The 15,956-nt window shown below is 45.1% G+C and overlaps 1 protein-coding gene across 2 annotated transcripts in view; it reads right to left on the bottom strand.

Moving 5' to 3' along the window:
- Window positions 1-280: 280 nt before the first annotated feature.
- Window positions 281-15,956, bottom strand: part of LOC139240951 (5'-AMP-activated protein kinase subunit gamma-1) — a 77,980-nt gene continuing 62,304 nt past the window's right edge. For both annotated transcript variants that reach the window (XM_070869522.1, XM_070869523.1), the window contains 5 exons: window positions 15,241-15,406; window positions 14,112-14,149; window positions 13,881-14,027; window positions 5,857-5,950; window positions 281-4,097 (listed from right to left, as the gene is read on the bottom strand). In XM_070869522.1, coding sequence (XP_070725623.1) covers window positions 4,063-4,097; window positions 5,857-5,950; window positions 13,881-14,027; window positions 14,112-14,149; window positions 15,241-15,406 — 480 coding nt within the window. In that variant the 3' untranslated portion in view covers window positions 281-4,062. The remainder of the gene's footprint in view (window positions 4,098-5,856; window positions 5,951-13,880; window positions 14,028-14,111; window positions 14,150-15,240; window positions 15,407-15,956) is intronic.

Genomic DNA, 15,956 nt, shown 5'->3' with positions numbered 1-15,956 from the left:
AAAAGGCCACACACACACACACACACATAAAGCACTCAGGGGGATGGGTCACACACATCAGGCACTCGGGAATCAGATGTGGGCACGCCCATAGCATTCAGAAACGAGCCCAACACACAAAAATAGGCACGCCAAATTCCTCCAAAATTCAGATGGCAATATCATAACAAGGACATCAAGCAAAAGTGAATCTCATTAAGAGAAACAGGGAGCAGGTAACTCAGAAATCCTGAAGATAAGTGACCCATGTTTTGAAGAATTTTATTATAGTTTAGATGTTACAATCAATACCTCTTTTTCAGTGAGATTTCAAATCTTCACAAGTAAATGTAAAAGAATTGTAAACACTATTCTACGAGAGAAAGATTTGGACTACAATCGGAATAAATATGATTTTGATTCGATGAGGAAACAACCACTGCACTTTTTAAGGTCACATTGATTCCATTGTAATTTTTAAAAAATGAAACTCGATCGTATTACATTAAAGGGCAAAACACAGTCAATGTCATATAAAACCATTTAACAAAACACTAAAAATGTTTTAAAAACAGAAATCCAGACAGTCTACAGAGCAATGCAGAAATGGCACATGGTTGGCAAGTTAATTCATGAAACAATGTTACAAGAATGGGAGGCAGGTTGCTTAGTACATTTGAGAGGAGATTTTTTTTTGGACCAAACAAAAAACATTTCAATGTACTTTCCCTCCAAACTTTGGTGCCCGCCTCCTTTGCGGTCACATTTCAATGCCCAATGGTGCCCCTGACTCTGCACGAGAGGGCAGCATGATTGGAGCTTTGAAGGCATTTACCAATAATTCCACCCAGCCCCCCTCACCAACTGATGAGAGTTTGCCAACCCACCCAACCTTGGGAGGCCACGCAAGAAGCTTGGTGGCATGGGCAGCAGGAGACCCAAAAACTAGAGGGGAAAAGTGCATGAGGGAAAACAAATGTTATATTAAGCGAGCAGCAATGTTCTCAGCCTAGAAATACTGATCTTCCTCATCTGGTCTGAAATCATCTTCAGGAGTTCGAGAAAAGCTCCAAACATTTCGGTATCCAAGGAATAAGATACCCAGCAACAGGAACAGATCAGTGCTGAAATTTGGCAAATCCTAGGTGGATGGTGTGGACATCTGTATCTAGTGACATCGCCACAAGGCTAAATATAACCTTGAATGTCACCAAGAAAGTTGTTCAGTTCTGTACCACCATTGACAGATCATCTGCCATTCTTCAACCCAACAATAGAAAATACAAACGTTATTTTCACAGTATTGTCTATAGAAATGCTGCTGGTGATTGTCCAGAGTGGACAATGTGCTGGTTTCAGCAATAACGAACAATTTCTATTAGAGAAGCCACGTGTAGACTTTCCAGGATGAAGCTGTCAGAATTGCAGCGTGGATTATACACTATCTGCACCGGGTTTACGAGCAAGTGGACCGTATCTCTTTCCCAAATTATTCTTCTATGGCAACGTCACAAATCTGCCGCACTATAAAATGTGAAAACCTCATCAATCAAAAAGAGGCACGCTCTGTTCAACCCCCCCTGGCTGAGATCCTGCATCCTTGGGCTAGATGGGGAAGGGGGGAAAACCCCAGGGGCTCTTGCTCTGATCACTATCCAGGGGCTCCGGCTGGAAGTGCTCGTGTATGAGTGCTGGGCGGGGACAGGATCAGCCTCGGCCGTCGGGCGCTGCATGCCCGAGTCGCCCACCGCTGGGCTCAGACATAAAGAATGGCCACTTGGGCAAAGTTCTGAGGGCTGCCAGCACCATACTCCAGCAAGTGCCAGCAACGTCAGGAGAGAACGGGAAAGAAAATAATGTTCACATGATTCTCTTGATAAGATCTACAGGACTTTTTGAAGTCTGAAGCTCCCACCAAACAAAGGCTGGTTTCAGGGAGTTGGTTCTACTTTCACCCCTGATATTTTCAACTTAATCACCTTAATAAAATTCAGATCCAATGTCCATGTTGGATGTTTACAGCAATTTACTGCATTACCGTGTCGGGGAATGACTGGCGTCCACGTCACTCTCAACCTACATTTGCACCCGCAGCATTAAAAAAATCCATAAGTTCTTTCCTAGTAAATTACAATCAGCTTTGAAATGAACTTCATACAATTCCACTTCCAATTAGTTTGCCTAGTGACACCATTTTGTCTTATCCAGCAGAGCCTTTGGGAGGAGTGAGGGGGGAGGGAAGTTATAGACCATACACTGAGATACTCGCAACTGGTTTCCCCTGTAAGAATCAGGTTCTCTTGCAACTTAGGCACAGATGAATCCTGCCTTTTTTTCTGTTTCATAACCGCACATATAATCTCACCAGACCCCAGTCCAACCAGTTTGGATTTTTGAGTCTGCCTTTTAACAGTTCCCCAGACCCTGTCTGCTGAGACATCAGGAACTTGTCAAACTATATCACTATAATGCCCTAACATATCCAACTGTGCAGGAATATTTGCATCGTCTTACCAGAATGTCCAAGATTCCAGCCACAACCATCAATTTGAAAACTACCACCTAATTAAAAAAGAGAATTAACTCCGCACAGAACACTTACCATACACATTGCACACAATTGGATCAAAGCTCCATCTCTTAAACGGTGTAGTGTGAGGTTCCGACATGTTGCACTCGGGGTCTGAACTCTGTGCCCAACCACAATTCAAGTTAATAAGAAGTCAAAAGTTTGCCCAATTGGAATTCTAACTGCCAGCAACACTTCCAACTTAGTGCACTAGCATTCCAGGCATCATCAAACCAGTCTCCATTCAGACTTGATTTTGTTTGTAGAAATGAAAAAAAAAAACATTCTTCTGACTTAAATCCATGAGCAACAAAATGACATGGGAAAAATTATCTACAACAAAACTGGCATTCAAGCCCAGAATGAAAACATCTGTAATCACCATTTTCTTACGAATACAGAAATACAATTTGGTTGTTTAAATACTGTGACAATCAATTTCATATCTGTTTTTGCTTCAGATTTATTTAAGGTGCTGGAATGGCCATTCTTCACAGCTCTTTGAAATGTTGAAAAGTCAAAATCGACTTTAGTCAACTGTGTCTATGCGGACTGTTTAGGGACAAGACTATCTAAACTAAATTACATTAAATATCAAGCGGTTTTAATCAGTGAAATAATTACAGAAATTTAAATTGAGCTGCGTTATTTAATAAATGTTCAAATGAAGAGCTCAGGGAAGGAATGCTCAAACTTGAAATGCATTTTCTTAACCACATGTGAAGGATGGCTCCAGGAAAGGGGAACAGACACAGTCACATCCCTAAACCGTGTTTCAGCCAGAAGTGCAGAAATAATGCAACCATACAAATTAGAGCGACAAAATAATTACTTGTGATTTTTTTTGGGTGTGAATGACACAGCACATTGTAAGTTATAAAGTGACACGTCAAAAAAAATATAGTTCTTTTGAAAAAAGTCGTCTCACAAATCAGGTACTGCACTTGTTCAATGCCTTTGTCAAAAAAGACCACGTTTTATTATACTGTGTTCATGTAATCTGGTTTTTCATCATTATGCTTGCATTGGTCAGTCTCGTACACATTTTAGCTGAGAACAGGGGATAAAGGAGTGACGTCACTGTATCAAATCATTCTGATTCCATCAATTGGATTACAATATCTAGTACAGAACAGATAATCAAACTTAAATCAAAGTATAAAAAAATAACGTTCAGATAATGAAATAATCAGTCATGCTAATACACATCTAAAAGCTACCCACCTGAGGTAGGATGGGATAACTAAAAAGAACACAAGATTCAGTTCCTTTGACCTGACCTGCAGTATCATTTCAGTGGACACAGAAAGTGAATGGCTTTACGTAGAAAGGTGCAGAAACATTTCAAAGTTAAACCAAAATGGGAACTGTGAGCAGTAGCAAGGGTCCTTCTCTACTTTATGGATCTGCGTTGTGCTGATGAAAAACTGCGTGCCACCATGGGTGCATGTCCTTGGACAAAAGATTTCCAGGCTGGTGAGGTCACTACATGAGGAAGAGGTCACTGGCACTTGTCACACGCACTGTCCGAGATCGGTTGATGCATCACCTGAGGATAAAATGAGAAGAATTTTACTTCATACTTTATATGCTTTCGGACGATGTCAAGCTCTCAGTATATTCTGAAGTCAATGGGGCCAAAATCGCCCCCCCCCCGCTGAAAATGCGTCGCATTTACCCTGTTTCAGCTGTTTTTACCGGCGCGGTGACCTCGAGCTAAATTTCACTCTTTGGCTTTTTTTTCCCCCAGCAGCCCGGAAGTCGCTCATAATGGGGGCGGAAGTGTGACGGTGAGCGGAATTTCGCACGCTAGAGGGGCGGGCGGAGTGTCCGCCGCCGTCACTCATCAGAGTAGCGCTGATGATGTCATCACGCTGGCGCGTCACCGCGTCTCTCCCCTACACTTAAAGGGGAGAGCCGCTGCGATTCTTTAAGTTCGGCCCACTGGGCCACCAGGGAGGGTTTCGGCCGGGCCAATGGCCTGGCACCCAAGAGGGGGTGTCAGGCTGCCTGTTGCCGGCCCGGCCGGACCCAGGGGCATAATTGTCGGCCAGACCTAGCAGTCGGCCGACAAAAAAAAAAAAAAAATGGCGGCCACAGCAGCGCGCCCTCCCCCTTTAATGGCAGCCGCACCGCCATTTTAGAAGCAATCCAAGCACCGTGCACCGGCAGAAAAAGCTGCCGGTGGCACCGAGTGGCAGGAGCAAAATTTACTCTGCGGAATTTCACCATCTGGGGGGGGGGGGAATCATTGGCGGTGCGCACTCTGATGACGCACTTAGGACGGATTGGCAGCAGCGGAGCGGTGGGGGCGGGGAGTGGATCACCGCCGGGATACCGCAGGAGCGCAATTTTCAAAATGGTGGTCATTCCACAAAAAATCGGCGGCCATTCCACCCCGCAGCGTGGCCGCTGATTTCTGGTGGTAACAGGTCTTAAGGGAAGGGGCAATTTCAACTCCAATGAGTCTTAATTTAAAAAAAATGACTGAAGTGAGCCAGTGAGAGAAAAAAAAAAACTTGACAATAAATAGACTGGCTCACATTCCAAGAAAAAGCATGAGTAAGTTTTTCCAACAGTCAGCTAACCACAGCACTGGAATCAATCTTGGATGAGAATGACGATACAGAGCCTTTATGTACAAGTCCGTTAATATAACTTAATGTAGTAATAACTAATTATATAAATATCCACATTATACTGTGGTGGCAAAAACCGCAATGTTAATATATGCTATTTTTAAAATTCAGTGAAACGAGAATTGAAGACACTAGAAGGTGCTCCTCCTCAACGGATGTGCTTAGCACTTGTAGGAATCTTCCGTGAATTACCACGGCCACCGCAGTTATCATCGTGATCGCGTACACGCACGCTATCAATACAAGATTAGGGTTTAACAAATGGCGTCCGTTAAATTCAAAGTGGTACTAAATAAACGAATGCTCCCTTTCCACCCAGCTCACTCAACAATGAAAAGCTGATTCGGCTCGCCGTTTATGTTGATTATGGAAAAAAATATTCCGTTCATTTAAAACCCAACGCAAAGTTTCGCCTTAAAGTTATTTGCGGCTATCTGGGTAAGCAGAGTCTGCCCATACTCCTCAGCAAAAGTGAAAGCTGTCTTATAAGGCCTGCCGTTTATGGAGTGGTTTCAGTATGGACTAGTCTGCCTCCATTAGGATAGAACTCTCTCATCCTGTACCAGTAGAGGTTGATATCACACCATATGCTCAGGGGGACCGAGATTAAGAACCAGAATGGTGATTCCTGCCTGCTTTTAACAACTGGATTATAGTGTATATACTTGCCTCCCCCGGTCAGCACCAGTGCCTGTAGAATATCGGAGAGTGAAACAATTCCCTTCACCACATCACTGTCGTCAACCACCACCAACCGATGAACCTACAAACGGGGAAATACCTGATCAGTAATACGCAGTTATTGTGAAGAGTCTCGAGAGGGGCAGGAAAATGGTTCATGTCTGCTCTCTCAGGTGGACGTAAAAGATCCCATGGCACTATTTCAATGAAGAGCAGGGGAGTTCTCCCCGGTGTCCTGGGCCAATATTTATCCCTCAACCAACATCACTAAAACAGATGATCTGGTCATTATCACATTGCTGTGTGTGGGAGCTTGCTGTGCGCAAATTGGCTGCCGCGTTTCCCACATTACAACAGTGACTACACTCCAAAAGTATTTCATTGGCTGTAAAGCGCTTTGAGACGTCTGGTGGTCGTGAAAGGCGCTATATAAATGCAAGTCTTTCTTTTCTTTCTTTACAAATTAAGGGCCGCTTCTTAGCAATAGTTTACCGGCTTTTGACACTAGACTAAAAGCAATTCATTTTCCTTTAAACTTCTAGGTCTCACACATGTCGATACAATTCTAGCTCGGTTCTGTACCCCCACCAAGGTAGTGACGCATTCCAGTGCTCTGGAGGAGGAACCCGAGCTGGTTCTCTCCCTCACTCGTGCCGGGGGGGGGGGGGGGGGGGGGGGAAGGGGGCTGAGAAGATATTATATTTTCAAGGAGACAAACAACAGATTGGAAATGGGAGGAGCAAACGGGGGCAAAGCTGGGGAGCTGCGGAATTGTTTTGTTTTTTTTCAGCTCATTGGCGCTGGCAAGGAAGTACTTCCTGGCTAGCTGGAGTGTCCCGTCCCTATTCCGACACAAAATGTTGATGGATACTTCTGTTCGAGGCAATGTCACAAAGTGTAAAATAACATGAATTGCAGTTATTCTGGAACCTTGACATTTAAGGTTTTAGCAATTGCTACTCAATAAAGTGAAAGATACATTGACCCATACAGAAGGTTTAACTGCAGTTAGGAATGAGACGTTCTGGTATTTGCTGGAATGTGTGTGTTCTGTTGAAATTTCCAACAAAATCAACAACATACTCTATTGGTATGTTAAACACGGAGAAACTCAAAGGTTTAACTCCAAATTTTGCCGATAAGAACATGGAATAAATAGAAAACAAACCCAAAGAAATCTCACTTCAATCACAACAGAATCTGGAAAACAATATTTGTCACAAACACCAGAGTATAAGGAGCACTTTATCCCCAATCAAATGACAAAACTGCTACCTCCGGTGCTGCCTCCTGACGGAATTCCTTCTATCACAACAAGTCCTCAATGTGATCCGATGGGCTTTGTGTGTGATCAGGGCCGAGGGAGGATGAATGAGATACATGCCCCAGTTAAACAGCTGCAATCTCTTCCTTATGTAAATATAATCCGGTGAAATGTTACAACAACAGGAGGAAAAGCTAAAAGTTTGAGTTTTGTATCAATCCAATTTTCTGCATCGTTGAATATACAAGGAAACAGAATCAAAGTGATGCCATTTATTCACTTCAGAGAGAAAAAACGAAAAGCAGAACTGCAAATGCTGGAAACAAAGACAGAAAATGCACAACAAGCCAATCAGCAATTGAAATATGAAAGACTGGGGTCGGATTTTGGGCATAAACCCATCAAACCAGTTCTGATGGAAGGCCTGGAATGTTAGCCCATCTAATCTCGACAGATACTGAAGGACTTGCACCATTTTCCATTTACTTCTATTAAGTTCCTGTCAACATTTCTTAGCTAGTTCTCCCGCTCACCAGAACACCGACACCCTTCATTTGCAAAACTCCAAATGGCAATGAAATTATGACTCAAAGCAAAGTTTTGCTATTTAATATTTTTGAACAGGCAAGTCAAGGCACACTTCTCATCAATGCCTCCATTTTAAACCATGCTGGAGATGCTTTTCCTGGCAAAGCCTGCCAGGAGGAGGTTAAATGCAACAGCAGCAACTACATAGGATCTGATTTGCATTCAACGCACTCACTCCCAACTCGTGCCAAATGTTACACTTTTCTTGGAACAGCTTAATAATGAATGACCTCATCGAACATAAATGTTTTTGCGCTTGAGATCTCTTCCAGATAAACGTTTCAGGCAGTTGGGTTTGCAAAGGGTATGGTTTGTACTGTGTAAAATTACCGCACCACTCAAGAGGTTACTGCAAAGATGACAGAACCATAGAAACATAGAAACATAGAAAATAGGTGCAGGAGTAGGCCATTCGGCCCTTCTAGCCTGCACCGCCATTCAATGAGTTCATGGCTCAACATGCAACTTCAGTACCCCATTCCTGCTTTCTCACCATACCCCTTGATTCCCCTAGTAGTAAGGACTTCATCTAACTCCTTTTTGAATATATTTAGTGAATTGGCCTCAACAACTTTCTGTGGTAGAGAATTCCACAGGTTCACCACTCTCTGGGTGAAGAAATTCCTCCTCATCTCGGTCCTAAATGGCTTCCCCCTTATCCTTAGACTGTGTCCCCTGGTTCTGGACTTCCCCAACATTGGGAACATTCTTCCTGCATCCAACCTGTCTAACCCCGTCAGAATTTTAAACGTTTCTATGAGGTCCCCTCTCATTCTTCTGAACTCCAGTGAATACAAGCCCAGTTGATCCAGTCTTTCTTGATAGGTCAGTCCCGCCATCCCGGGAATCAGTCTGGTGAACCTTCGCTGCACTCCCTCAATAGCAAGAATGTCCTTCCTCAGGTTAGGAGACCAAAACTGTACACAATACTCCAGGTGTGGCCTCACCAAGGCCCTGTACAATTGTAGCAACACCTCCCTGCCCTTGTACTCAAATCCCCTCGCTATGAAGGCCAACATGCCATTTGCTTTCTTAACCGCCTGCTGTACCTGCATGCCAACCTTCAATGACTGATGTACCATGACACCCAGGTCTCTTTGCACCTCCCCTTTTCCTAATCTGTCACCATTCAGATAATAGTCTGTCTCTCTGTTTTTACCACCAAAGTGGATAACCTCACATTTATCCACATTATACTTCATCTGCCATGCATTTGCCCACTCACCTAACCTATCCAAGTCGCTCTGCAGCCTCATAGAATCCTCCTTGCAGCTCACACTGCCACCCAACTTAGTGTCATCCGCAAATTTGGAGATACTACATTTAATCCCCTCGTCTAAATCATTAATGTACAGTGTAAACAGCTGGGGCCCCAGCACAGAACCTTGCGGTACCCCACTAGTCACTGCCTGCCATTCTGAAAAGTCCCCATTTACTCCTACTCTTTGCTTCCTGTCGGACAACCAGTTCTCAATCCATGTCAGCACAGTACCCCCAATCCCATGTGCTTTAACTTTGCACATTAATCTCTTGTGTGGGACCTTGTCGAAAGCCTTCTAAAAGTCCAAATATACCACATCAACTGGTTCTCCTTTGTCCACTCTACTGGAAACATCCTCAAAAAATTCCAGAAGATTTGTCAAGCATGATTTCCCTTTCACAAATCCATGCTGACTTGGACCTATCATATTACCTCTTTCCAAATGCACTGCTATGACATCCTTAATAATTGATTCCATCATTTTACCCACTACCGATGTCAGGCTGACCGGTCTGTAATTCCCTGTTTTCTCTCTCCCTCCTTTTTTAAAAAGTGGGGTTACATTGGCTACCCTCCACTCCATAGGAACTGATCCAGAGTCAATGGAATGTTGGAAAATGACTGTCAATGCATCCACGATTTCCAAGGCCACCTCCTTAAGTACTCTGGGATGCAGTCCATCAGGCCCTGGGGATTTATCGGCCTTCAATCCCATCAATTTCCCCAACACAATTTCCCGACTAATAAGGATTTCCCTCAATTCCTCCTCCTTACTAGACCCTCCGACCCCTTTTATATCCGGAAGGTTGTTTGTGTCCTCCTCAGTGAATACCGAACCAAAGTACTTGTTCAATTGGTCCGCCATTTCTTTGTTCCCTGTTATGACTTCCCCTGATTCTGACTGCAGGGGACCAACGTTTGTCTTTACTAACCTTTTTCTCTTTACATATCTATAGAAACTTTTGCAATCCGTCTTAATGTTCCCTGCAAGTTTCTTCTCGTACTCCATTTTCCCTGCCCTAATCAAACCCTTTGTCCTCCTCTGCTGAGTTCTAAATTTCTCCCAGTCCCCGGGTTCGCTGCTATTTCTGGCCAATTTGTATGCCACTTCCTTGGCTTTAATGCTATCCCTGATTTCCCTTGATAGCCACGGTTGAGCCAGCTTCCCTTTTTTATTTTTACGACAGACAGGAATGTACAATTGTTGTAGTTCATCCATGCGGTCTCTAAATGTCTGCCATTGCCCATCCACAGTCAACCCCTTCAGTATCATTCGCCAATCTATCCTAGCCAATTCACCCCTAATACCTTCAAAGTTACCCTTCTTTAAGTTCTGGACCATGGTCTCTGAATTAACTATTTCATTCTCCATCCTAATGCAGAATTCCACCATATTATGGTCACTCTTCCCCAAGGGGCCTCGCACAACGAGATTGCTAATTAATCCTCTCTCATTACATAACACCCAGTCTAAGATGGCCTCCCCCCTGGTTGGTTCCTCCACATATTGGTCTAAAAAACCATCCCTTATGCACTCCAGGAAATCCTCCTCTACCGTATTGCTTCCAGTTTGGTTAACCCAATCTATGTGCATATTAAAGTCACCCATTATAACTGCTGCACCTTTATTGCACGCACCCCTAATTTCATGTTTGATGCCCTCCCCAACATCACTACTACTGTTTGGAGGTCTGTACACAACTCCCACTAACGTTTTTTGTCCTTTGGTATTCTGCAGCTCTACCCATATAGATTCCACATCATCCAAGCTAATGTCCTTCCGAATTATTGCCTTAATTTCCTCCTTAACCAGCAATGCTACCCCACCTCCTTTTCCTTTTATTCTATCTTTCCTGAATGTTGAATACCCCTGGATGTTGAGTTCCCAGCCCTGATCATCCTGGAGCCACGTCTCCGTAATCCCAATCACATCATATTTGTTAACATCTATTTGCACAGTTAATTCATCCACTTTATTGCGGATACTCCTTGCATTAAGACACAAAGCCTTCAGGCTTGTTCTTTTAACACCCTTTGTCCTTTTAGAATTTTGCTGTACATTGGCCCTTTTTGTTCTTTGCCTTGGGTTTCTCTGCCCTCCACTTTTCCTCATCTCCTTTCTGTCTTTTGCTTTTGTCTCCTTTTTGTTTCCCTCTGTCTCCCTGCATTGGTTCCCATCCCCCTGCCATATCAGTTTAAATCCTCCCCAACAGCACTAGCAAACACTCCCCCTAGGACATTGGTTCCAGTCCTGCCCAGGTGCAGACCGTCCGGTTTGTACTGGTCCCACCTCCCCCAGAACCGGTTCCAATGCCCCAGGAATTTGAATCCCTCCCTGTTGCACCACTGCTCAAGCCACGTATTCATCTGCGCTATCCTGCGATTCCTACTCTGACTATCACGTGGCACTGGTAGCAATCCCGAGATTACTACTTTTGAGGTCCTACTTTTTAATTTAGCTCCTAGCTCCTTAAATTCGTTTCGTAGGACCTCATCCCTTTTTTTTACCTATGTCGTTGGTACCAATGTGCACCACGACAACTGGCTGTTCTCCCTCCCTTTTTAGAATGTCCTGCACCCGCTCCGAGACATCCTTGACCCTTGCACCAGGGAGGCAACATACCATCCTGGAGTCTCGGTTGCGGCCGCAGAAACGCCTATCTATTCCCCTCACCATTGAATCCCCAATCACTATTGCTCTCCCACTCTTTTTCCTGCCCTCCTGTGCAGCAGAGCCAGCCATGGTGCCATGAACTTGGCTGCTGCTGCCCTCCCCTGATGAGTCATCCCCCTCAACAGTACCCAAAGCAGTGTATCTGTTTTGCAGGGGGATGACCACAGGGGACTCCTGCACTACCTTCCTTGCACTGCTCTTCCTGTTGGTCTTCCATTCCCTATCTGGCTGTGGACCCTTTCCCTGCGGTACGACCAACTCGCTACACGTGATACTCACGTCATTCTCAGCATCGTGGATGCTCCAGAGTGAATCTACCCTCAGCTCCAAATCCGCAACGCGGACCGTCAGGAGCTTGAGGTGGATACACTTCCCGCACATGTAGTCGTCAGGGACACTGGTGTCGTCCCCGAGTTCCCACATGGTACAGGAGGAGCATAACACCCGACCGAGCTCTCCTGCCATGACTTAACCCTTACACTTAAATTGGCAACAACAATGTTAAAAGTTACTCACTGATATAGAAGAGAAAAAAGAAAAACTACTCACCAATCACCAACCCTCTTGGCTGTGACGTCACCTTTTGATTTCTTTCTACTTCTTTTTTGCCTTCTCCCTGTAGCTGCACAAGTACGCCTTTTATAGGCCTCACCACGCACCTCCTCGACGCTGCTCCCGACTGCCACCGACGCTAGCCCCGGACTCCCTGCTGTGCCTTTTATAGGCCTCACCACGCACCTCCTCGACGCTGCTCCCGACTGCCACCGACGCTAGCCCCGGACTCCCTGCTGTGCCTTTTATAGGCCTCACCACGCACCTCCTCGATGCTGCTCCAGATTGCCGCCGACGCTAGCCCCGGACTCCCTGCTGTGCCTTTTATAGGCCTCACCAACGGACCTCCTCGACGCTGCTCCAGATTGCCGCCGACGCTAGCCCCGGACTCCCTGCTGTGCCTTTTATAGGCCTCTCCACGCACCTCCTCGACGCTGCTCCCGACTGCCGCCGACGCTAGCCCCGGACTCCCTGCTGTGCCTTTTATAGGCCTCTCCACGCACCTCCTCGACGCTGCTCCCGACTGCCGCCGACGCTGGGCCCCGGACTCCCTGCTGTGCCTTTTATAGGCCTCACCACGCACCTCCTCGACGCTGCTCCCGACTGCCGCCGACGCTCCGAGTGCCTTTCGTGGCTCCGTTGCTAAGTGCCTGTCCCAGTGTGGAGTTGAGTGTAGCAAATCATGATGGTCCCATGTTCAATGCCCAGCCTGTGCTGCAGCAACTGCGATCACTAAATTTGCCCTCCGTGCTTCTGGACGAGGGAGGGGATGAAAGTTGGCATGCAGGTTCAGCAGGCGGTGAAGGCGGCAAATGGCATGTTGGCCTTCATAGCGAGAGGATTTGCGTATAGGAGCAGGGAGGTCTTACTGCAGTTGTACAGGGCCTTGGTGAGGCCACACCTGGAATAGTGTGTTCAGTTTTGGTCTCCTAATCTAAGGAAGGATATTCTTGCTATTGAAGGAGTGCAGCGAAGGTTCACCAGACTGATTTCCGGGATGGCAGGATTGACATATGAAGAAAGACTGGATCGACTAGGCTTATATTCACTGGAATTTAGAAGAATGAGAGGGGATCTCATAGAAACATATAAAATTCTGACGGGATTGGACAGGTTAGATGCAGGATGGATGTTCCCGATGTCGGGGAAGTCCAGAACCAGGGGTCACAGTCTAAGGATAAGGGGTAAGCCATTTAGGACTGAGATGAGGAGAAACTTCTTCACTAGAGAATTGTGAACCTGTGGAATTCTCTACCACAGAGAGTTGTCGAGGCCAGTTCGTTAGATATATTCAAAAGGGAGTTAGATGTGGCTCTTATGGCTAAAGGGATCAAGGGGTATGGAGAGAAAGCAGGAATGGGGTACTAAAGTTGCATAGTCAGCCATGATCATATTGAATGGTGGTGCAGGCTTGAAGGGCCAAATGGCCTAATCCTGCACCGATTTTCTATGTTTCTTTGGGGGGGGGGGGAGAAAGTACCCAGGGTTCCCATTCCTAATCACCATGGGAAGAATGGACACTTGGAACTATATCCCGATAGAGTTAGCATTTTCTAAGGGGGTGGGGGGGGGCGGGAGCAAAAAATTAGAAAGGGGCTGAAATGCAATTGACCCATAATTTTAAACAGTAACTGGTTCTATTCATCATTCTTGTAAAGCCTCTTTTCCTGTACCTCTGCCTCCACAAGTCGGTTGATAATTGTCTCGAGGGTTTCATGTTTGTAACACTTCAGCACACCTTCGAAGTACTGTGAGCGGTGCAGCAGGGCTTTTGTGACAGTAATGTCCAGGTTGTTGTACGTCTTCTCGGCAGCCAGGTTCTAAAGTGAAAAGTTTTGATTAGCGAATAGTCCAAGAGCAATAAAAAGAATCCATTTTTATTCAAGTCACTGCAAGGTACTTACAATGACGTCAAACTTGGAGTAGATGTCCCCCACGCGTCCTACACAGGGAAAAACAGGAACAATTAGCATAAAACGGGAGGTACTCAGCAGGCTGGAAGAACATTGGCACTAATAATGAGTGTTTGGCAGTAATTAAGTTGGAGTTGAATAGTGCAAGAATGTGTCTGGGCTTCTCTGCTCACTTGTGCATTTGCAAACAAGCGAATAAATCTCTCTGAACTCGGACTGCCTTCATTAATTAATTCAAAAGGTGCTATGTAGATTTCCCATAAGGACCAAGTGAAGTTACTCTCCCCAGGATTTGTCCATTTAGGCCAGATTTGATAAAGCAGTAGATAAAAAGACACTTGGGTGAATTACAGTCAAATGAATTGGGGCTATTCCAGTCTATTTTCATCTTTGACTACTTATCCATAGTGGTGTAGAAAGACAGACTTGCATTTCTTTATCACCTTTCACGACCACCGGACGTCCCAAAGAGCTTTACAACCAATGAAGTACTGTTGGATTGTAGTTACTGCTGTAATGTCGGAAATGCTGCAGCCAATTTGCGCACAGCAAGCTCCCACAAACAGCAATGTGATAATGACCAGATAATCTGTTTCTTTGTAATGTTGATTGAGGGATAAATATTGGCCGGGACAACGGTGAGAACCCCCACTGCTCTTCTTCGAAATGGAATCTTTTACGCCCACCTGAGAGAGCAGACAGGGCCTCGGTTTAATGTCTCATCCGAAGGACAGCACCTCCGACAGTGCAGCACCCCCTCGGCACTGCACTGAAATGTCAGCCTGGATTTACGTGCTTAGTTCCCTGGAGTGGGATGTGAACACACAACCTTCTGACTCAGGGGTGAGAGTGCTACCCACTGAGCCACAGCGGACACAAAACTTTATGCTTTACTATCCTCACCAGCATTTCATGCCACAAATTGGTATTTGAGCAGTATAAATACAGTATTTACAAAAGAAAACACTTGAAACTAAATGTCATTACATTAGCAGAAGTGTTCGAACAGATAATTATTGAGAAGGTGTGTGCGTGCATAGGAAACTGGTCAGTCAAGTGTGTCGAAATGGTGAGAAAACACATTTTGCAATGGAGGTTAAAAATAAGAAGTTCATTTTACCGGACTCATCTACAACAGGCAATGCAGATACTCTTTTTTCCACAAAGATCCCCAAAGCCACATAAATGGGAGTGTTTTTGTTCACCACTGCAATGTTCTTGTAGGTTCCAATGTTCAACTCTTCCAGGGTTTTCAACATGAAATCTGGTTTGGGCATCTCTGAAATCTGCAATAAAATATATTACGAGCTTAAGAAACACAGCAAACTCTTCCTAGAACATCAAATACACAAAATTGTTCGTAAGTGTGAGATAATGCATTTGGGGAGGGCTAATAAGGCAAAGGAATACACATTAAATGGTCGGACTTGGAGAAGTGCAGAGCAGCAGGGGGACTTTGAAGGGCGTGTCCGCAGGGGAGGAAAAGTTAAGGGAAAAAAAAGCAGGGAATTTAATGGCCAGAGTGATCTCCTGGATTAGTTTCGATCGCCGAGATGGGTCGGAGAGGAACTTCCCAAATTGTTCCCCCCCCGCCAAATTGGCCTGGGGTTTTTTAACTTGTTTTTGTGCCTCTCCCAGGAGATCACAGGGTTTTGGGTGGGGTGGAGAGTATATGTTGTGATACACAAAGTATCGCAATTGTGTGGGACAGGCTCGATGAATCAGATGGTCTTTACCTGTCCGTCATTGTTCGTAAATCAACTCGTTGCAATGTACTGATGAAAAGCACAAGATTGCTTATGGTTTTGAATGAGGCATCTAAAATATACTTTTCTA

Source organism: Pristiophorus japonicus, chromosome X (assembly GCF_044704955.1).
Source record: "Pristiophorus japonicus isolate sPriJap1 chromosome X, sPriJap1.hap1, whole genome shotgun sequence".
NCBI lineage: Eukaryota > Metazoa > Chordata > Chondrichthyes > Pristiophoridae > Pristiophorus > Pristiophorus japonicus.
The sequence above is the reverse complement of the archived record's forward strand: the minus strand, read 5'-3'. Positions and strand labels throughout refer to the sequence as shown.